At 36.4% G+C, this 22444-nt stretch overlaps 1 protein-coding gene across 1 annotated transcript in view; it reads left to right on the top strand.

Moving 5' to 3' along the window:
• Gabrg1 (gamma-aminobutyric acid type A receptor gamma1 subunit) overlaps window positions 1–6011 on the top strand; it is a 70916-nt gene extending 64905 nt beyond the window's left edge. Inside the window, exon 9 of the mRNA XM_031342570.1 lies at window positions 5132–6011. Within this exon, the coding sequence (XP_031198430.1) occupies window positions 5132–5401 (270 nt within the window). The 3' untranslated portion in view covers window positions 5402–6011. The remainder of the gene's footprint in view (window positions 1–5131) is intronic.
• Window positions 6012–22444: the final 16433 nt, after the last annotated feature.

Raw genomic sequence — 22444 nt, 5'->3', positions numbered from 1 at the left:
TCATGTTCCCCCTTTTCCCTCCCTGTCTCCTCTCTCATTCAGGTAACTCCCTCCTTTCCCCCTCCTGCAATTGCTTACTTTTCCTTCCTGCTGCAGGCCAGCCGAACCCGCGGAAGACAGGGGGTCCTAGTCAGACTTCTACAGTCATTGTAAAAGAGAAATGGTAAATCTGGTAGCTCAATAGTTGAAATACATCTGAGGCCATCTAAAACACACTGGGTCTAAAGCAGTAGCTATCTCCTCTGAACTGGTGCTGCATCCCCTGGACCCAAGTGCTCTGGGCCTGGGGGACTGCGGATTGCATGAATCTGAGTCCTAATCCATCTAAATACTAGTGCGAGTCCCGCATGCGAGTCCTCAAGTCCTTCTATACAAATTGAAAAGCAGGCTTAAGTAGCATACAGCAAGCAGGGCAGATGACAAGAGTCATGTAGGCAGGCAACACATCAAGGTCAGTGATCTTACTGACCAAGATCACAGTATCCAGTTGTGAAGCCAGGAGGAAGAGCAATGGTGCCCCTCCCTGCTGGGGCTAATTTGGTATTCCTATGCTAATTCTCTGGTTTTGCTGGAGGCAATGACTAGGGTTCTGACCTAACACTTCTAGCTAATGTCCTTGAGTGGAAGCCCTTCATTACTCTCTAGTATGCAAAACATTTCTAACTATTGTGAACTATCTATTACCTTAAGGAATGTGCTAGAACTCTGTTGCTGGCTCTGGCGAGGCAGATTCCTTGAGAGAAATTCCAAGTTATGAACAGCTTGGTATTAAACTAGGATAGGTTGGTAACATTGTATTGGTCAGGAAACAATGTCCAATCTTAGCCATTTACAAATCATTTCTTGGGGTACCTTTATGCCTAATTATGAGGGCATGTTGGCGATTGGAAAGACTGATCTGGAACACATCTGAGTTAGGAGATACCAGCAACTGTCTGAATATGCAGGAGGCACAGAACTCCTTTTGGATCCTTATTGCCTCTTATCCTTAATCAGGATTTTACCCCCCCCCCCCCCGATATTTTGGATGTGACTGGAGTAGACGAGTGTGCGTGGCACTCTCCCAAGTCAGATTGAGGCATCCTCACTTGGGTCCTTCAGCTTGTTAAACTTGCTGAGTTCTGGGGATTTTATATCAGGTATTCTGTACTTTTTTTGGCTAAATCCACTTATTGGTGAGTACATACCATGCATGTCTTTTTGGTCTCGGTTACCTCATTCAGGATGATATTTTCTAATTCCATCCATTTGCCTGCAAAACTCAGGATGTCCTCATTCTTAAAAAGCTGAATAGTATTCCATTGTGTAAATGAACCACATTTTCTGTATACATTCTTCCCTTGTGGGACAACTGGGCTGTTTCCAGCTTCTGGCTATCACAAACAAGGCCACTATGAACATAGTGGAAAATGTGACCCTGTGGCATGGTGGAACATTATGCCCAAGAGTGGTATATCTGGGTCTTCAGGTAGATCTATTTCCAATTTTCTGAGGAAGCTCCAGACTGATTTCCAGAGTGGTGGTACAAGTTTGCAGTCCCACCAGCAATGGAGGAGTGTGCATCTTTCTCCACAGCCTTGCCAACATGCTCTGCCACCTGAGTGTTTAAGCTCAGCCATTTTGATTGGTGTAAGATGGACTCTCAGGGTCTTTTTTGATTTTCATTTCCCTGATCACTAAGGACTTTGAACATTTCTTTAAGTGCTTCTCTTCCATTTGAGGTTCCTCTGTTGTGAATTCTCTGTTTAGTTCTATGCCTCATTTTTGATTGGATTGTTTGGTTTTTAGGGAGTGGTGAGGCTGGGCAGGGTGTAGGAAGGACGTGAGAGTGAGGACACCCTCTTGGAAATGGCAGGGGTGGGGGATCTGATGAAGAAATGTCAGAGAGTGGACCAGGAGGGGGATAAAAACTGTACTGTAAAAAATAAAAACAAACAAACAAACAAACAAACAAAAACCATGCAAACAGAAGATCCAGACTTTAAGTAAAAGGAATTATTTAAAATATATATATTTGTCTTCTTGAGAATTTTATGTATGCTTATATTTTGATCAGGGAGATGGTCATTCACTCATCGCCAATCTATCCTAAGCTTTCTGCCCATTTACCTTTATATGTATGGTTTTCATACTCCCTGCATCTACTTAGTGCTACTAGCATATATGTACATGTAAGACCATCTATTGAACCATATGCCTGAAGAAGATGGACTCTCCTTCCCTTACCAGTCATCAATTGCCAATACCTCCTGAATAGGAATGAGGCCTCATGAAGTCCTCCCCAATTTGCTCCGGGATTAGAAGGACTGGCAGACTTTATCTTATGCAGGTCTTGTGCTTTCGTTCATGCATACTAAGGTTCTTCTTATAACAGCCTGTCATTCATTTCTGGGAAAATTTTTGCATTTAGAACATCCACTAGCTTTGGTTTTTAAAATCTTTCATCCTTTTTTTCCACATGATCCCTGGACTTTGCATGTAGGATATGATATATATATATATATATATATATATATATATATATATATATATATGTGTGTGTGTGTGTGTGTGTGTATACATATATACATATATATATCATACATACACATATATATATATATACATATATATATATACATATGTATACATTGAACTTTTTTGAACTTTTTTGAATCTCTGCAAAAAGACACTTCTCTGATGAGGAGGTATTATACAGTCCAGATTTCCTTTTTATGATCTTTTACTTTTTTTTTTAAATTAGCTTACAAAGTAGTGTTTTTTAAAAGAGCCTTGATCCATCCTACATTGTCTTTAACCCACTCCCTGTCCTCTCCTTTCTTTTCCTCTTCTCTCTTTGGCCCCATCCCTGCACTCATTCTGGCTTAAAATTTAGTCCCCAGTTTTATCCCAACCACTTATTTTACACCACAGGTGTTCTACTATCACCAGCTTATAAACTTTCCTTGTGAGACAAGATCATAGATTTTCATGTAACTTTCTTATACACTGATCACATTGTTAAGCCTTTACTTCATTCCTTGTCCCACCATCCCCATCACTCCCATCTGCTTGAATCCTTCTGGCCCCAGCACTCTTCTTCTCTGCTATCATTTTCATTTTCTTCTCCTGTCCCCTCCTTTGATTGAATCCTCTTCCATGGATAATTTCTAATTTCTTAGCTTCACATGTACCCTGAATCAGAAGACAGAAAGCTAAGAACCTTCACTTTATTGAGTTGAGGTCTCCCATTGAACTCAAGTTTTACCAGGTTAGCTACGGGAGGTAACCCACTTACCCTGGGATCCTCTGTCACTTGTCTTCCAAACACTGTTGTGACTGGAAACCAGCACACTCAGCTCACTGTTTGCTTGGGTTCGAGCAGTCTGAGTTTGACAGCTCATACCTGCAGGGCAAATGCTCTATCCACAGAGCCATTTCTTTTCAGTCTGCATCTGCTTAATTTTTAACATTTTATTTGTCTGTAGTCTCTTATGATTTAGAAACACAATAGCTTTCGATAACAGTTCAAATTTGAAGAAATCCACATATCGTTTGATTTTTAATTACTTCTCCTAAAATATATCATGCCTGTGAGTTGCATATTTTTTCAAAAATTAATGCAAAGAAAAGTTGATAAGCATCAATGTGAGAAACAAGCCCAGTAAAATGATTTTTATATTCTTGACTTCTAATTTACTGCTTAGATGACCACCAAACAGTGCTTACAGTGAGATTTATAAGCCACAGCTCACTAATATCTTGCCATCCAGAAGTTATGGAGGACGATGGATGACTAAAGCTGCTGTTTTCTTGTCATTTTAATGAATTGATTTTTTTTTCTAGAAACCACTCTTCTTGTTAGCAGAATGTGTATGTGTGTTTTACCATTTATCTTATAGTCTGTTTGATATGCTTTTTTCAGAAAGCAATGGCAACATAGACACAAAAGCAGTAGTATGGGTTGTGTGCTATACACATCCTATTTAATTAAGCTGGTCTGAGCATTGTGACAGTCACTTTTCCTTCTGTAACAGGCATCTCAGAAAGAGAATCAGCCATATTTCTTCTTCAAGTTCACTCAAGGCCTGTGTTGTAGAAGACATACAGCCCAAGTTTCTCTGACTCTAAACTACTTGTTTTATGTTACCCCACTTTTTGACACTTTCCTGAGCTATGATATTTTCAAATATTATTTTTATCACTTACAAATATTCATATCCTGAATTAGTTGGATTTCTCAGTAGGGAAATACACCTTTTACCAAGACTAACAACAATCTCAGGTTTCAAGGACTATATGAGTATAGATAGATAGATAGATAGATAGATAGATAGAGGTAGAAATATTGATATAGATAAAGATATGTCCTGTATACTCATTATAATGCAGGTGCACATGAACACACACATAGAAATACAATAAAAATAAAAATAATAGTGAAAAACTGTTATAAAATGTTAATTTGATATGGAGCTCCAATAATCCTTGAATTATTGTTATCATCAAACAGAGTATTGGTTGTTGTATAAAACCTATTAAATTTACGTAGGCACCAATACGCTTTCCCTGGAGAAGATTGCCACACTCTTCAAACAGGCCTAGTTTTATCCATTACTGCTCCTAAAGCTGACTTTATAAATCGTTTGGACCTGTCTCTATGCACTTATTCACTTGTACACATACCATATATGTCTTTGTCCTTTCTGGTTCTTCAAAGTGTTTTTCCTATTTGAATGTCTTTTCTTGCTATTTATTCTCATTATATCTAATTTAAGCAAATTATATAACATCCAACAGCAACATTATAATTGTTTGAATGTTCAACACCATAGAAACATATTTATTGCTCTTTTATACTTAGATTCATGGTTGAAAATATCTTTGTAGATAGACTTTCTAAAGGTATACAATAGGTTATATTTCCAAAGTTATTTTTTTCTACTTAATTTTCTGAATAGAAGAAAAGTTATTTATAACAAAGTAGATTGAAATTTAAAAATATATTGTAATTGGATATAACCAATACTTTGAAGTCAAGGTGTGTGGTTTTTTCTCATCGATTATCAGTTTCCTATTGCTTCCTTGGTAGTCACAAAATTCTGTTCCTCTCTTGTGTTTTTCTGCCTCACCACCTCCCTTCTCTCCTCAGGTGTCCCCAGGTCTCCATGCTGGATCTACTCTGATTCCCATGAACAGCATTTCTCTGCCTCAGGGAGAAGATGACTATGGTTACCAGTGTTTGGAGGGCAAAGACTGTGCTAGCTTTTTCTGTTGCTTCGAAGACTGCAGAACTGGGTCCTGGAGAGAAGGGCGAATCCACATACGCATTGCCAAAATTGATTCCTACTCCAGAATCTTTTTCCCAACAGCTTTCGCCTTGTTCAATCTGGTGTACTGGGTTGGATATCTATACTTATAAGTTCTGCCAAGAGATTTAAAACACACACACACACACACACACACACACACACACACACACACACATACACACACACACACACAAGTCTGGCTTAATCCAATATAATCAGTTTTATTTCCGTACATGAAGTTTAAATTTAAAATGAAAGACCACTAGCTAAACTATGAATGGTATGGTTATGTGATTAGGGCTTTCATAAATGAATAAGACAGAATTATTCAGGTTAATCTATCTGAATAAACATGAAATTGATTGTCAAATATGGCACATTTAAATCATAAGCTTATATTTTTACTTTAACTTTTTTTATGTTCCTTGTATACAACTAATGTTGGACTTAATACTTATGTAAGAAATATTTTGAATATGAAATGATTTTAACACATATTTTATTTAAATATATCTATTCCTTATAATGAAAGACTACTACCTAATATTAAAGTATTCTTTGCCTATATTGGTCATTAGCTTGATTTTATTTCTTGCTTTGAATTTCCCCTGTTTAGGATATAGTTTATTTAAAACAAAGCCATGATTTTCTTGGATTTATATCAAAGATATTCTATTCCCAAGAAGAAAATAAAGTGTATCAATTACTCTTTAAATAATTTCTTTTATGAACTGACAGTTTGTATACATTTATATATTTAAACACTGTCATGTCTTACATTTGAGGTGTAAAGCAATCAAACGACTTGGCAATTACAGCTTTCAAAATGGACAACTTTTATCTGTAATCCAATCAATTTTCTGCTCAATGTTAAACAGAAGTCAAGCTACATTTATTTTGAGGATTTTCAAATTTGGATAGGAAACACTAAAGTCACTTTTTGTTTTGTTTGTGATGCAAGTTCAAAAAACTCAAAGTTATTTTCTGCCTTGTAGGATTTATGAGGTATAAAGAGGTTAACACTAAAACGTTCAAATGTGCTAACAATGAAATTAAGTGAGAAATGTTTTTTTTTTCCTTTATATGTTACAAAAAATTTTCACAAGTTCAAAGAGGCATTGAGTAAAGTGCTTGATTTAACAGGGCTTAAAGAACCATCTGGCAGCCTGAACTGCACGTTGTCTTGAGGATACAAACTTAAATACATGCTATTGATATTTTATAGGGTAGATATATTTGGGGAACATCAAAATTATTTATCTACCCACCGATTTCTTAGCTGATTTTTACAACTATGTTATAATCACTGTGTTCTCTATTTTAAGCATGTGAACTTTCTTGAAATTCATTTTACAAATGGACTTTGTGAGAGACAACTTCAATGAACTTAAGTAGGGAGCATCACAAAATCCATCCAGTGAGGGAAACACTCCAGAGACTCTGGCTCTAGGGAATGCTGACACCGTTGTCAGTGCCACATCTGTGAGAAGAGGCTTCAGCTTGGAAATAAGCTGGAGAAATATCCACTGTAGGTCTGGAAGGATGGCTCAGCATACAAGAGCATTTTATGTTCTTGCCGGGGCAATTTATTGCAATCTGTAATCAGGAATCTGAAGCCCTCTTCTGTCCTCTGTTGAAACTGCATGCACATGGTACATACAAGCAGACAAACACATAAAAGAAAAATATCAAATCCTAGAGAGACATGTTCATTGTTGACAGCAGTTTTTCACAAGGAGAGGTTTTATCAACAAGGGTAGGTGGACTTTGAAGAGGAGGCTTCCATGTGGGTTTATGACACACATGGTTTTAATTCAAAAATTGCTGCCTCTGGTGTAGCTGTCACTGGGTGAAGAAACTTTGATTGTATTATAATGTGAGAATTACAACTCACATTAGTTTTCCAGCTAACTACAACTCTTCCACCTTTCCTCATAAACACACAGAATTTGAAGGACAATAAAACATTGACTTTTTTAACAAATGGAGATCCAAATAAAATTTTGACTATGTGTATATTAATTTTTAGATAATCCATGCATTTCTGTTGAAAATATTAAATACTGGTAAATGTTAATGAAATGAACATCATTTAAGGGATAAATGAAGTATGGACTATCCGTTAAGGCATAACATGCTTCACTATATTTTTATGGCTACTTCCGTATTTGTATTGATGGCTTGCTCGTTGTTAAAGGTGTTAGGGTGTTTAGAGGCTCTTTCAATTGTATCTAAGCATGACTATATGTTAAAATACTTTAAGATGCTTGATGTGAGTATGATTAATTTTTTTCAATGCTGTTTTATTAACTAGGCTTTAAATGTTGACAATATTTACAAGTGAAAATAAAATTGTTAAAAATATCATGTTCTCTACATATATTCCTTGTATATATATCATCAAATAAGCACTTTGCTTCAAAGCCAGTGGTATTTTATTTAAATATAATTATTAGAAAAACAGAAGTGCAAATCTAATTATTTATAAGCCTAAAAACAAAATGATAATATTTTTATTTAGAGTTTAAGAAATCCTATAGAGCTTAGAGCTTATCTTCAAGGGGGTAAAACCCAGTGATTGTTTTTTCTAATTTCAAATTTAAAGTCAACTATAATGAACTATTTAAGTAAATATATCTTTTTTCTAGATGAGTTGAAATAATTTATTAGATTCATTTTCCTGTACACATGGGAAATTGATTTTTAGTACTAACATAAACCAAACATATAGTCACTAGGTATGACAAGAAATTGTCAAATAAGAAGATGTAAGATCATATGAAAAGGTGTTAATTCATGTAGACCTGGTTCCTATTTACAAGAGCAGGATTTAAATTGTTTGAGAAGCAGAATGTGCATAGCAGCATTTTATTCTCCTAGACAAAAATGACATAGTAACCTTTATGTGCTTTTGAGTTGCATCCTAAGTAGTTTCCTCTATCGGCTCCACTGTATCCCAGAACCTTATTTTGAACAGTTATGTGCCCCTCACACATCTGAATGGAAACGCATGAAGATTCAACCTTGCATTTGCTAGCAAAGCCAGGCCATTTGGAATGATGACCTTAGGAACTGAGTGGTGTTTTCTGTCACTTTAAAGTGACATGCTCACACCATACTGCAATTGAAATAAACAACTGCAATCAGGAACACAATGCCAACTGAGTCTGTCCTTCCTCTGGAAGGATTCTGAAGAGCTGAAATGTGTGTGTGTGTGTGTGTGTGTGTGTGTGTGTGTGTGTGTGTGTGTGTTACAGAAAATAGTTTGAAGAAAATAGTTTCAATTTCCAGTGGAAAAAATGCTAGACATCTTAACATCTATTGTGACACTTCAACCCCAAAACAGAGACTGTGAGGTAACTGTAACTGGGATTTCCTACTTAAGAAAATGTGGCAAGGATGAAAGTAAGCGCAGACATTTGAGAGGCGTATATCAAGGTATAGACATAAATATAGGTTACATAAATCTAAATATAAATGCCTATTTATGACTTGTTGTTTATTAAATTGCTGGTTGTTAATTTAAATTTTATTGACCCCGTTTTATGCTATGTTCGTGCATAATCAAAGTATAGGTCACACTTAGTCAAAATGTATTTACCTTAGCTACAGGTACTGAGTGGGAACCCTTGGTGTGAAGGACTGTCTATTCTTCATCTAATGCTGTGCCATTGTCAAGAGTGCAATCTTCATGGTTGTCTGTTCTGAAATCAAAAAGAACCATCCATTTTATCACTGATCAAAACCATCAAGATATGGGAACACATTGAATGGAAAATCTTTCCTTACTTAAACATATTTGCATTTCCAGTTGATGGCCTTTAAATTTTTATTCATGATGCATTCAAATGATTCTGTAGTTTTTACATCAGAAGTTGATTAGTTTGGTTAGTCGGAGAATTTTCCTCATTGTCCACTGAAATTTTAGATATTCTAACCCCTATTTTGTTCTAAAAAAGAAACAAAACAAAAAACAAAAAAATCTTGAGCAGAGGGATTTAACTCAAATAAGATTAATTTAATATATTTTAGATTAATTAATTTAATTTCATATTAGTAAACACTGCCTTTAAATATCTGAGTGTAAAATGGCTATTACTGAAACTTCAGTGGATTTATGCTATGAGTGAGCATGGATGTTGGGGTTATTAATTAGTGAAGGACAGTCTAGGACTGAAAGACCGAGAATACATTGTTGACAGAGTTATCAGTGATGACTTGATAGCATGGAATACAAGAGGAAAGGACTAGATATTAAAACTTAAATAATAAAATCAACTAAGAGATATAGTGTTTGGGGGGCCTGCATATGCACATCTTGTGTTCAGTACTTGCATGTTTTTGAATAGACAATAAGGCAAATTCTGTCCTACAGTCTTGTTTACTGCTGTATTTTAATCTACATGATCTATTTCACTATGGATAAAGACAAAGGAATATATCCCAAGATATAAATAATAAGTGAACTACCTATATAATTATTATTTTATAATAAATCTTCATTATTGAATAGTCCATGTTTCACAGTTTTGAGGATGGGAATAGAGACAGGAAGGATTCTGTCTCTAGGGTACTTAGTATGTTCAATTCAGTGAACTTCAGGTTGGATGTGAAACCTTTTGTCAAACGGTGAGGTGGAGACCAATTAAGGAAACCCCTGGTGTGGACATCTGGCCTCCACAAATACATTGACAAGCACATGATCACATATACATATGCAGCTCTATCAGAAAAACACAAAATACATACGCGTTTGACTGTACATAAACCATTATTACACTTGATAAATCCATATTGTTTTATATATAGACAACCTCTTGTCATAGGGGATAAATTAAATTTTCTTTATTAGGCAGTGAAATTTACAAGGACTCCCTGTGTCTGTGAATAAGAAAAATTGTGATAACTGGAAAACAGGACTATGCAGATTGTAAAGAAGAAATTACTTAAGAGAAAGTAGTTTGTGTCTTGATAAGTCACTGTAATAACTGTTATTTGCATCCATTAAGTGTGCACAGCCACTTCGCATAATAAAATTCCAGGCTCGTGATTACCGTGACTTTTGTTCTGCTTCTGCCTCCTCATTTTTGCAGAACACTTGCAAATGTCTCACAAAACATATTGCAATTTTTGAAAACATTTTGTACCTTCCTGATTCTAAGTATAAAGTAAATCCAGTACTCTTTTAAGGTGCAAAGAGTTCTGGATTACATTTTCATAAAACTTGCTCCTTTTGAGAGTTGCATATATGCTCTGGTGACACCACATATGTTAAATTCTGGTTAATTAAATCTCAATTCAAATCAATCTTTTTTTTTTTTAATTTGTGAGAGGAAAGTTTTAAAGGAATTAAACTCTAAAAGTCTGGGTAAACATTGTTTGTGCATGGTAAGTATGTATTTCTGGATTATTCTGACTGAAATTTGCTTTGTATCAAACCATCCTCAGTGAATGTAAAGAAAGGACAGAGGGTGTGGTTTTTTTGTGTGTATCTCTGTGTTCCTGAACCTTTACTGAGTCATTTGTTAAAATTTTCAAGGAGAGCTCTGTCTGTTTCACAATGAGAAGCTCAGAAGAGAAGATTGGTTCTCCAAGCTTCTGTATCTGGTAATAAAATTGAATTTGTACACCTCTGCTCACATAAACTATCAGTTTTAGTAAATCATCCTGGTGGCAAAGTGACTGCTCCTTTTTTAACAATTGAACATGTTGCTTTCACAACAGAAAAGTGGTCTCCAGAAAGCTCACTCCATTCTATTGAAAGGGTAAAATCAACATATTGGAGCTATTCATTGGTAGGATAGGGGCACCTTTGTTGTTCCTTCCTTGTTATTTCCCAAGTGCTTTTTGTTTCAGCTGAAATCCACCTATAACAAGAAAGCTTTTAAAGAGACTCCCTGGTTGGGAATGGTAACATGCGTTTTGAAACTTAGCCCTGGACAGTTTGATACAAAATGATTATGAGGTTGAAGATAATTGGATTACACAAGAAGACCCTGTAGTTAACTAAACAAAACAAACCAATAAACGAATATAAAACAAAAATACTAGGATGCCAAATCAAAATACAAAAGATCTTACTTTTTGAAAACAAAGACACTATAAACTACAGGCCACCAGGCTTCTTAGGTTAGACAAAGACACCTCTATTTGCATATTAACTAGGGTTGCTTCTCAGCCACTGTGAGTGTAGTTAGTAGACCAAAAACCAATTAGACCAGACACCTAGATTATTATTTATTCTCTATCTTTTATTATTTATTCTCTATCATACAGAAAAGTTTGCATATAAGCATTTCACAAATGATCACATATGATCACAGTCTGCCTCCCTCCTCTCCTTCCAGTCTCACCCTGACAAATACCTCCTGCAATTACCCCCTCCCTTTCTCCTCAGAGAAGGGGAAGCCCTACTTGGGTATGACCCTGCCCTGGGACATCTAGTCCTATCAGGACTAAGCATACCCTCTCCCACTGCAGCCCAACCAGGCAGTCCAATTGCATGAAGGAGTTCCAATGGCAGGCCACGGAGGCAGACACAGCCCTAGCTCCAATTGTCACTGGACCTACATGACGACTAAGGTGCACATCTGCTTCAAATGCATAGGGGGCTTAGGCTCAGCCCCTGAACGTTCTTTGATTGGTGCTTCAGTATCTGTGAGCCTCCATGGGCCCAGGTTAGTTGACTCTGAAGGTCTTCTTTTGGTGTCCTGGACTCCTCCAATTATCAACCCCCCAGTTCTTCCACAAGATTCCCTGAGCTCCAACAGATGTCTTAGCTTACTTTTGGCTCATTTAGTAATTTTTTTTGATGGACAGATGTTTTAATTGAAATTGAAAATGACAAGAAATGATAAAACTGGCTATTTAGAAAAGTTAATAGGAGTCCTAAAATCCACCACTAAGCTAAAAATGTTAAATAATTATAATAATGAGATTTAGAGTTTATGTCAAAACTGGAGATAAGATAAATTAAAAATGAATCCTACTTTTATTCATCATTATATAAGCCTGGCTCCTTCATTTTTTTCTTCTTTAGTTAGTTTTATTTATTTATGGTTATTTATTGTTTAAAGATTCTTTTCTCATACAATATTGTAACCCTCCTGGTTTGAGACCTGCCTCTGATAGCCACACCTCTCTGCCCATCTCCTGCTATTCGCCATGCCTCAAACCTGGTTCCAGTTACATTTGAAAGCTCCACCCCGACAGAGAAACAACGAAGTCGCTGATTGGACTGTCATGCTGACGTATTTGGGGGGAGTGGTTTTTGCCCCAGGTAATATACCTGTTGGGGGGACAAAGGAGATTATTAAAAATCAAGATGGCTGAGCAGTCATGTCTCCTGTCTAATGTTTAAGGTATCTTCCGTGTGGGTAGGTATAACTGTGGCCACTCTATCCTATCCCTAACTCTCCCTTGCTACTGCTCTTCTTTCTAACTCCATATTTCCAGGTAACCCACTCCTTAACGTTGGTGCTGGTAGCCAACACAATATATTTTTCTTTTATAAATTAATTTATACTTTACACTCCATATTCCATTCCCCATCCCACCGCCGAATCCACCCTCTGACTGCTCCACATCCCACACCTCCTCCCCAGCCCCTGTCTCCTCATGGCTTCAGTCCTTTTCCCTCATCCAATACCAGATCAGGTCCTCCTCTCCTCCACTCCCCCTTCCATCCACTTTCCTTCCCAGGTCCCTTCCTCCCTCCCCACTTGTGATTGCTTTCTTCTCGCTCCCTCACTTGGGTACTTCAGCTTCATTCAATGTATCTTGACTCTAGTTTGCCCTCCCCCTATTGCTCTGAGCTTCTCCCCACCTCCCTGAATATCACGCCTTTTCAAAAGCTTGCTGTAATACAAAACTTAGAATTTGAAAGGCAGTTTGCATAAAATATTAATAACAAACCTTAACATACAAATTTAATATATTTGCTTTTAATATTAATGATTTCAAGGTAGCATTAGCTAACATGTGGTGGGGGATGAGCCTATAATATGTAGTTTATCTGAGAAATAAGTAGGAAGCCTGGTAACTTACACACCTTTACTGTAAGGCTGGAGGGTTTTGCCTAAAGGCTTTCTTGAAGGAAGGTTACCTTCCCTGACTTTGCTTCTCAAGGATAAGGAACATAAGGAAATTTACACTCATCTCAAAAGGCTTTCAATGCGTTTTCAGGAGTGCCAAGCAAGTGATGTTAAAATTGTGTGCTTTGAATTCACATACTAATCACACACTTAAAAGACATAGAGAAGAGTTATGAAAGCCACACAGAATTTCCAGTGTCTGAAAACAAGGTAATAGAGAGAAAAAAAAATAGGACCTAGAACTAAAGGATAGAGTGCATAGCTCAAAAACCAGCTATGGTTCTTCTAATTTACATCTGAGTAGAACTAACAATTGCTTCCCTCCCTTGGGAGCTTGGCAAGAATCTTCGAATGAGAGCTGCTTCTCAGGGAGGAGGCTCTCAGGTCAGGTTCAGTCTGGTGGCTCAAAGCCCTCTTGCCAAAGTGTGTAATATCTTCAGCAATGAGAGCTTGCCTTCAAGTTCCAAAAGGCAACCATAGGCAATAACTACTGCTGGGACTTTTTTGGACGACTCTTCTTTTGTTAGGCAGTTTACAGTTTGAGGGGGAGGGAGCACTATTAGCTCATATAACGTAATTCCATTAAACACACACACACACTTTTAAGTAGGCCTATAGAAATTTATATTTGTATGCATTATGTGTGTGTATGAATGTATGTGTGTGGTGTGTATGTAGGCATGAATTAGTCAGAATATTGAAGGACCTCAAATGCTCATATAAGGCTGTTTAGATATCCTAAATGTGAATGACATATGCATTAGAATATTATTAGTTCTCTACATAAAAAGGAAATATGATACATATAACAACACGGGTGGATGTTGCAGCAAATATTTAAGGTAACTAAATCTGTTGCAAAAAGAAAATCAATAGATAATCCTATGGATATGATGGATTTTATGAATTCAAACTTAAGAATTAAAAGTAAAATTGTGGCTGCAAGCAGCCAGGTTTGAGAACATGTTTGAAGTTTCAGTGTTGCAAACTACATATTATGTATTTTTTTTCTTTGTTTCTGATTTTATTTTGTGAGACAGAATCTTCTAATATAACTTAGGCTAACCTTTAATTTATGAGCATCTGTATCAGTCTCCTGACCTTTTGAGATTACACACTTCTGCCCACATGCCTTACCATATATATATATATATATATATATATATATATATATATATATATATATATATATATGTATATATATGTATATACATATATATATATAATTAACATGTATATAGGTATGTGTAGGCTTATATTTTTTCAAAACCTACTTTATTTAGGGTTATTACATGATTAAACCTTCCTTCTAACCCACCAACCAATGGTAGAGGGAAAAGAAGGCTAATAGGAAAAGGGTGTTGTCTACCCATTTAAAAGTAGTTCCTTGGGGAAATTCCACTCTTCATTGTTTGCATGCCAGCAGTTCAGTTCAATAGCAAACACCAACATGAATCAGTAATGGGGCAAAATGTAGAAGATACTGCAAGACTCCAAACTCTGTACGAATCAATGGAAGTGTTGAGATCAGATGAAATACCATGAGAAGATCTTTGGCACATTTCTCTCTGGGAAGTGAACAAGTGAAGATCAGCAAAGATCAGTGAAGTGTGGCCTATCATAGCAGTGCAAGAGTGTACTGTGGGGTTCCATTGATATTCCTTTTAAACATCATGTACCTTTTCAAGTATCTATTTTTAGCAAAACATCATATACCCTCTCACAACATAGCTTCCAGAAAATCTTCAGGTGACACTACTGACTAGTTAAAGAACTCAGACATTTCAACTTCCATTATGCACATATACTTATTCATATATAGATATATAAACATACACATAACACATATATACACATACAGATAAACATACACATACATACTCTTTCCATACTAGATTATGTATGTACAATAAAAATATATTATATTTAATAAATTACAAGTTTTGCTGTGTAGCATGAAAATAAAGCAACTTTACTTCATTTATTTTTTTCTGTCACATATTAGGTTGAGCCCATGACTTTGTGATTATTCAGTAAGTGATGTCCTCATGATATACCCATGATATCCCATCTCAGGAAGCAACTTTGAAAAATTCAAATTCGAGTTCTTGTTGCTTGTATTATTTACATAACTGTGAACTAATAACCTAGCCCTCTAATTTTCTAATCTAATATTTATATATACACACTATATATGTATATATGTGTGTATATATAAATATTAGATTAGAAATATATATATGTATATATATACATATGTATATTGTCATGCACATATATATGTATGTATGTATACATATGTGTGTGTGCACATGCACACATGTATATAGACATACTTATATATGTGTGCATGACACTTAAAAGCTAATATAAACCATATATATAAACATATAAACATATATGTCTTTAAAAAGCTAATATTCATGAAAATGTTCAACATCCTGTAGACGAACATTTAAAAGTGCCATCTCTGATACTTGTGTGAGGTAAAAAGTAAATAAAAAGAAAACCTCTGGAAATAGTAATTCTCTGACTCAGAACTCTAGTTGTGTCAGCACAAAGAAACAAGTGAAAATCTGGCTGTGAATGCAGAATCCCATTTTTTACTGCAGGTGTGTCACTTACTAAACATGTGACAATGCTAGGTAAACTGCTCACCACTCCAACCTACACCCATCTCTAAAACACAGTATGGTGACACAGTAATGGTACATTCCCTTCAGAACGTGCAATGTACACTCTGAACACTTACTGCACACATAATAAATGTGTCCTCAGCTTCTCTCTAAAAAGAAGCAAACAAAAATGTATGTCTCCTAAACTTGTCCCTAGCCACTGTGGATAAATCTCAGTTTGTAGAGTGTTCCTCCAGTACGCACAAAGCCCTAGGCTCATGTTCCAGTACTAATAAATCTAGTCATCTGGTATCTGTTTGAAATCCCAGTGTTAGGCTGCTAGACACAGTATAAACAGAAATTCAAAGTCATCCTCAACTACTCTGTTAGCCTGAGGTCAGCCAGAGCTGCACAGTTACTGTCTCACAAAGTAAAATCAAAACATGAGATATGAAATATAAACCATGAACGCAAGCTGTTTGTTTGACAACTGAAGTTTGATCTTAGAACCAAATGGTGAAGGACTAAAAGCAGATATGCAATGTGTCTCTGAGCTCTACATGAGGATGGACACATACACTTAGATACACCCCCCGTGCCCCACACACATACATGCACATAAACACAGATATGTGTTTTAAATGAAAAGAAATAAACAATTTTACAGTGTATGTTTGAGCATATAATCTAATCCCCATTAACAGCCCACTAGGCAATATCTAGGCTTTCTTCATCAGTTTTTATCATTATTCTTAAGGAATTTATTAGTCTGATTTCTGAAACCAGTTTTTAGAGCTATCGGCTCTTGCCCTATCCTTTCATCCTTTCTAAAAGTAAGACATAAGCACAAGAAGAAAAAGAGCGAATTTGTGCTACTATGTAAGTGCCATTTAAATCTTAGACTGATTATTTCATAATTTTCCTTGTCTTTATGGACTAAAAAAATGTCATGTGTGTTTGAAATAGCATAAGTCTACCAGATTAAAAAAGCAAGTTATATAGAACACTTCATGCAGCGACTTCACACATCAGCCGCAGACAGGCATGCTAGTGAGTGTGCTTCTCAGAAGTTTAATTTTTTACATGCTCTAATGTTTGTAGCACTGGTAAGAAAATGTGTTCAGAGAGAATCTACACTTCTGTGATAATCCATCCTTTTATTAATCTCTTAAAATTTTTCAGTAATAGTGCCATGAAGAGCCAATTGTCTCCGAAGTTGTATTACATTTCCTGGAGCTTATTCCAACCCATCATTTTGCTTTTAGTTTTTGTTGTACTGAATAATGATCTTAGGGCTCATGAGCCAGATTACTAGACCTTGTTTTCATGACATAATCTTACTGAGTTTTTCAAACTGACTTATACTAAGGATCTTCCTCTTTGCCCTCCGATACACAGCTGTATTACCACAACTGTCAAGTAATCTGGTTGATTCATTGGAATGTTATGCAAACAGATATGCAAGGTCATGAAAATAAAACGTAAACACCTCAAAAGGAATTGAAAAACTATTCTTCATATGAGTCTTATTGCTGTATTAAAAATATTCAAAGTGCATCTGGTTTGGACTACTTTGATGAATCTTAAAATATCTTGTGGGAAGTAGAATGTCCTTGCCATATGCTCCAGCCTTAGTTCATTGATTGGTTTATTGAGCTGTGCTGACTTCCTAGTGTAAAGCCGATTCATTTTATAATTTGTCATAGGAAAAGCTAATGAAAACCTTGGACGCTTTTTCTGCTCTCCTGGAATATGTGTCTTTCCTAATGGCTTTTAAATGGTGTGGCTCTCAACCATGACCTTGATTTCATCTCTCCAAGATGAAAATTAAGATAGCATTTAAATTAAAATGTATTCAGCGAAATAAAGATGTTTCTGGTTCTTTGAAAGATGCATGGCCCCTATCATATTTCAGAGCTCATTATTTACTTAACTAGCCTGTCTCAGTGTGGTTTCCTGAAATGACTACAACATTTCCCAGTGCATATATTCGAACCGTCAGACTTTGACTTGTCTCCCATTAACAGGTCAAACTTGGGATGGTTCTTCATAGTCTGGAAGCTGGAAAAGAAGGCAAGCATCACAGTATAATATGATACAACTTAAGACACGTGCAGATATATTGATAGCCACAAAACGGGGTAGCTCCAGGATTTGCATGACACCATCGTCTGGAACAGTACCACAGCAGTGTGCTTTAAGGGCCAGGGGCACCGACACCAGAGAAATTCAACAATTAATTATTACTACATCTCAGTGAATGACCTAGGTAAGAACTTGAAGTCAAACCATTGGACTATCATGGGAATCACCTCCTAAAACACAGCCCAGAAAACTCAGGTCTCAGAAAATTTCACGCTGCTGCACCAAGCATTAATGCATGTAGGTAATGCATCCTCATGTAAAATCCCAGCAGATAAAATTCATCAAATAGAGTTTCATGGCAGAGAAAGGGTTTGCTAAATATTACCGTGAACTTCTGGAATGACAATGAAGAAGTTTGTGACCAGCAATAACTCACAGAGATCACAAAGCTCTAGCTTCAGCAAATGTGTTCTTGAGGCTACATTGATGAATGTAGGCAGTGAATTCAAAACAAGTGATAATTTAACCTTTAAAGCATTTTTTATTTTATTTGGTATGTGTGTGCATATGTTTATGTGTATGTTTGTGTGTGTTTGTTTGTGTGTGTGTGTGTGTATACTATGTGTGTGGTAACATGAATGTAAGAATGCATATGTACACCAGAAGTCAATGTAAAGTGTTTTTCTGTATCTTTCTCACCTTTATACTTTTAAGAAGGGGCCTCTCACTGAGTCCAGAGCTCACCAATTGACTTCTATAGCCAGAAATTTGTGCGGTACTTTCAGAAGGCCTCAAAATTGGGATTATAACTGGCCATTTACTATTTTCAACAAAACAGGATATAATATTCTCTCGGGTAGCTTCAACTATTAACTAAACATCCCATACTTATTTGAGACCATGTCAGTGGATTATGTCCATCAGATTGGCCTATAAGTATGTGTGCAAGATATTTGAATTGCTAATGATTTAGGAAGCCTTAGCTAGTGAAAAGTACCATTCACAGGCAAGTAGGACAAGACTACATAAGAGAACAGGCCAAACTCAGCAAGCCAGTAATCAGTATTATGCTATGGTTTCTGCTTCAGTTAAGTTCCCACTTGGGGAACTGTCCTAATTTCACTCATGATCTACTGACTTGAAGTCTAAGCCAAATAAACCCTTTCTTTCACAAGGTCATGTGCTTTTCCTTCACGTGGTTGGCTGGTATTGTTTTGTTTGTTTATTTTTCAACAGAAAAGAACCTAGAATATGCTCATGTACATTGAAACTTGTTTAGTCCAATGTTCTGTCAAAACCTAAAATAATGTCTATTAGTCATTCCTGTTTCAGTAGGTATCCAGATGGAAAATTTTATCTAGTAATAATAAATATTAGTATATTATGGGTGGACATAGAACACAGACTATCAAACAAAGATAATTGCTGAATAAACTGGAGTTCAATTCCTTACATGAAACAGGGAAGGGAAAATGATGTCACAAAGTTATTCGTTGGCCACTACATGCAGGCCATAAAAAGTAAATCCATATACTCAATCATAAATATATACACAATAATAAATGAATAACTAAATAATTGTGTTTGAAGAATGTTAATGTGAGAATTAAAGTACTACGTGTATTCCAAGCATTTTGGGGGTAGACATGGCGGGATCAGAAACTGGAAGACATCCCTAGCTGCATAGCAAGGGAATATGAGTCATACACCCTAGAAGGTGAAAAGTAAACAAAAGTGAGTACAAGTTAACAGAATCTACACTAAAAAACTTCTTTAAATCTTAGTTATGAGAGCCAACTTTTAGAACAAAATCCAACAATTCCACACATAATACACACTTTTTGAGAACAACACAGTAAATTCATCAGACCAGAGCTTCAATAGTTTTGGATTTCTCTGATTGGATTCCACATTCCTAAATTATTTTACATATTTTAAAGGCTATATGTTTGAGGTAAATTCGGGAAGTTCATTCTATAAAGTGAGTATTTTGGTTGGTGCATCTGGAGTGGTGTGGTGCAGGAGAAAATCCACACTTTGGTTTCAGTTGGGTGATAATATACAGAGAAGCTGCCATGAGAGTGAAGATGTGGATGATCCATGGGAGCAATGCCTAAGAAGCATCAAGCAAAATGAGCAAGAGAAGGGAGGAGCCTCTAATCACCATGGATGCTGAACATATGTGGAAGAAATGGAGTGGGAAGAAAGGGGTAGCAACGACTTAAAACTACAATACATATCTAAGAAAGATGTGGCAACATCGGAGAGGCATGCTAAAATGATTTCATTAGATAGAATAGATCTGAGGCTCAAGAGTGTCCAAATATCAGGGCTTCTGTCATCCTAAGCCCGTGGCTGTAAATAATGTGCCATTTGCACCAATTCCAGACTGGAAGATTTTTGCAGAGCACTATTAAGGTGTTTACAGTCAGGATCCCTCCATATCCGTCAACTGAAAGCAGCTTTTAGTCATTTACTTATTAGCTTTGAGCTCTGTCATGCAGAGATGGACAACTTTCTGCTGTAATGTATAGTTTCCACTATTCCCTGTTCGTGGTGACAACTACTTCTGCTTTTGAGAGATCATTGAATGCTTAGGGTTCTATAGCTCTACTATTTAGTGAATATAAAAATGCTAAGAAATCAGTATAGAATCAACATTAGAAATGTCACCTATATTACCTTTATCCCTTGGCCTTATCCAAATAATGTTTTTTGAAAAATCTGAGATGTTTTATTGACTTATGTATGACTATTCTCCTTCAGACTGTAGAAATTATGATATTATTTCATAGAAAAACATTCTATTAGGGCTTGAGACATGTCCAGGAGTTACCTGCATGTGTTGCTTTGATAGAGGATCTGAGACTGGTTTCCAGTACATATGACAGCCTTCTCACAACTGTCCTCAAATCTAGCTCCAGGAGCTTCTAATGTCTGTCATCTCTTCAGAGAGCAATATTTAAATGCCCTTACTCATGCAATGACATGCATTCTATCTGTCTCTCTTTATTGCCCTCCACAAACACATAAACACACACACACACACACACACACACACACACACACACACACATGAATGATAGCATTGTATCACAAAAGTGTGAATATCAGATAGAGGGCAAATATACAATATATACAAAGATCTCAAGAAGTTAGACTCCAGAAAACCAAATAACCCTATTAAAAATGGAGTACAGAGCTAAAAAAAGAATTCCTCAGTTGAATGGCAAAGAAGCACCTAAAGAAATGTTCAATATCCTTAGTCATCAGGGAAATGTAAATCAAAACAACCCTGAGATTCCACCTCACACCAGTCAGAATGGCTAAGATCAAGAACTCAGGTGACAGTAGATGCTGGCAAGGATGTGGAGAAAAGGGAACAATACTCCACTGTTGGTGGGATTGCAAGCTAGTATAACCACTCTGGAAACCAGTCTTGTGGTTCCTCTGAAAGTTGGACATAGTACTACCTCAGCACCCAGCTATACCACTCCTGGGCATATACCCAGAAGATGCTCCAACATGTAATAAGGACACATGTTCCACCATGTCCATAGCAGCCCTATTTATAATAGCCAGAAGCTATTAAAAACAAGGACTTTATCCACTTATCAGTGAGTGCATGCCATGTGTGTTCTTTTTGCGATTGGATTACCTCACTGGGTTCTCTCCAGCTTCTGGCTATTATAAATAAGGCTGCTATGAACATAGTGGAGCATGTGTTCTTATTATATGTTGGAGGATCTTCTGGATATATGCCTAGGAGTGGTATAGCTGGGTCCTCTGGTAGCACCAACTATGTCCAATTTTTCTGAGGGACTGCCAAACTGATTTCCAGAGTGGTTGTATCAGCTTGCAATCCCACCAGCAAAGGAGAAGTGTTCCTCTTTCTCCACATCCTCACCAGCATCAGTTGTCACCTAATTTTTTTGATCTTAGTAATTCTGACTGGTGTGAGGTGGAATCTCAGGGTTGTTTTGATTTACATTTCCCTGATGACTAAGGATGTTGAACATTTCTTTATGTGCTTCTCAGTCATTTGGTATTCCTCAGTTGAAAATTCTTTGTTTACCTCTGTACCCCATTTTATAGGGTTATTTGATTCTTTGGAGTCTAACTTTTTGAGTTTTATATATATATTGGATATTAGCCCTCTATCCGATATAGGATTGGTAAAGATCTTTTCCTAATTTGTTGTTTGCCCTTTTGTCCTATTGACAGTGTCCTTTTTCTTACAGAAGTTTTGCAATTTTATGAGGTCCCATTTGTCCATCCTTGACCTTACAGCACAATCCATTGGTGTTCTGTTCAGGAAAATTTCCCCTGTACCCGTGTGCTCAAGACTCTTTCTCACTTT

Source organism: Mastomys coucha, unplaced genomic scaffold (genome assembly GCF_008632895.1).
Source record: "Mastomys coucha isolate ucsf_1 unplaced genomic scaffold, UCSF_Mcou_1 pScaffold22, whole genome shotgun sequence".
Classification (NCBI taxonomy): Eukaryota; Metazoa; Chordata; class Mammalia; order Rodentia; family Muridae; genus Mastomys; species Mastomys coucha.
This window is presented reverse-complemented; position numbering and strand designations above follow the sequence as displayed.